Below are 1068 nucleotides of genomic sequence, written 5' to 3' on the forward strand. Positions count from 1 at the left end.
ACACTAGTTTCTTAAAAAATAATCCCACATGAGATAATGACCGTCTTTGACTTTTATTGATTGCCATGGCAAAAGATACAACGATTGAAAATTGTCTTCGCTGGAACTTAAATGGAATTCTAGCATCAGACAGAGTCAATGTCACTTTAGGAACAAACATTGTCTGTCCAGCCATATGTCCTGATAGAACCTTGACTTCAATAACTTGATTTCCAAATTTAGTTATAATCAACCTTGTTCTATTACACAATCCTGCCGACTAGAGTAAGAGCGTTATTTGAAATTCTGGAATATTTAATAGCATTCAAGAATTCTGGTGTGTGTACATGTTCCAATGCTGAATAAGTCTGATCTGAGCTGCAAATTGTATCGGAACTCAAATATGATTTCTCAGAACTATGATTGAGCGCAATCATATATTGATTGATTGATTCCACCATATCAAGAGTTGGAGCAAGAGCTCTTTGTTGGAGGTATCCAATATCATTGCAACGATGGGTGAAATTAGAATATGTACTTTCTACAATTGCATATATTGGATCAACAGATTCTTTTATCAAAAAATCATCCGGTATTTGAACTTTTTAATTGCCATCAACTGAACTACCAATCATACCATCACCAATTGCTAAAATCCAATCTGACAAATCTCTCAACTCATCCACATGAGGCCCTATTTCATTACCTTGCAATCTCATATTCTTTGTTAGCATTAAAAGTTAACAATAAGGTCATAAATAGGAAGAATTGAGAAAAGCATTAACAATATCTTGCCTAGTACCTTTTGGGATGACGGGTAATTTGTCTGAAGTAACCACCAAGAACAACTATTTTACCTCCAAATGGTCATTCTAAACTATATGCATCTTTAAATCTAAGAATATCTCTTAGAGTTTTATCAAGAGCTTCAAAACAATATCTATGTATCATCAGTGCCTCATCCCAAATAATCAACTTTTCCTTGACAATAAAATTTGTTAAAGGATACCTTGCTTGATATTACATGTTGAATCTTCAGTTAGATTGAGTGGAATTACAAATCTTGAATGAGATGTTCGACCACTTGAT

The 1068-nt window shown here is 33.7% G+C and overlaps 1 protein-coding gene across 1 annotated transcript; it reads right to left on the minus strand.

Annotated features, from left to right (window-relative positions):
• Nucleotides 1–242: 242 nt before the first annotated feature.
• LOC138872579 (uncharacterized) lies at nucleotides 243–698 on the minus strand. Its single transcript, XM_070150851.1, has 2 exons — nucleotides 617–698; nucleotides 243–520 (listed from the first exon to the last, which is right to left on the minus strand). Exons 1-2 carry the CDS (start codon nucleotides 696–698, stop codon nucleotides 243–245), a joined length of 360 nt encoding a protein of 119 aa, XP_070006952.1.
• Nucleotides 699–1068: the final 370 nt, after the last annotated feature.

Source organism: Nicotiana sylvestris, chromosome 1, assembly GCF_000393655.2.
Source record: "Nicotiana sylvestris chromosome 1, ASM39365v2, whole genome shotgun sequence".
NCBI lineage: Eukaryota > Viridiplantae > Streptophyta > Magnoliopsida > Solanales > Solanaceae > Nicotiana > Nicotiana sylvestris.

Bases quoted from the DNA above. Each gene is read 5' to 3' on its own strand.
- LOC138872579 (XM_070150851.1), bottom strand. From the start codon at position 698: ATGAGATTGCAAGGTAATGAAATAGGGCCTCATGTGGATGAGTTGAGA. The intron at 521-616 runs GTATGATTGGTA...ATGCAATTGTAG, and splicing joins GATTTTAGCAATTGGTGATG to AAAGTACATATTCTAATTTC.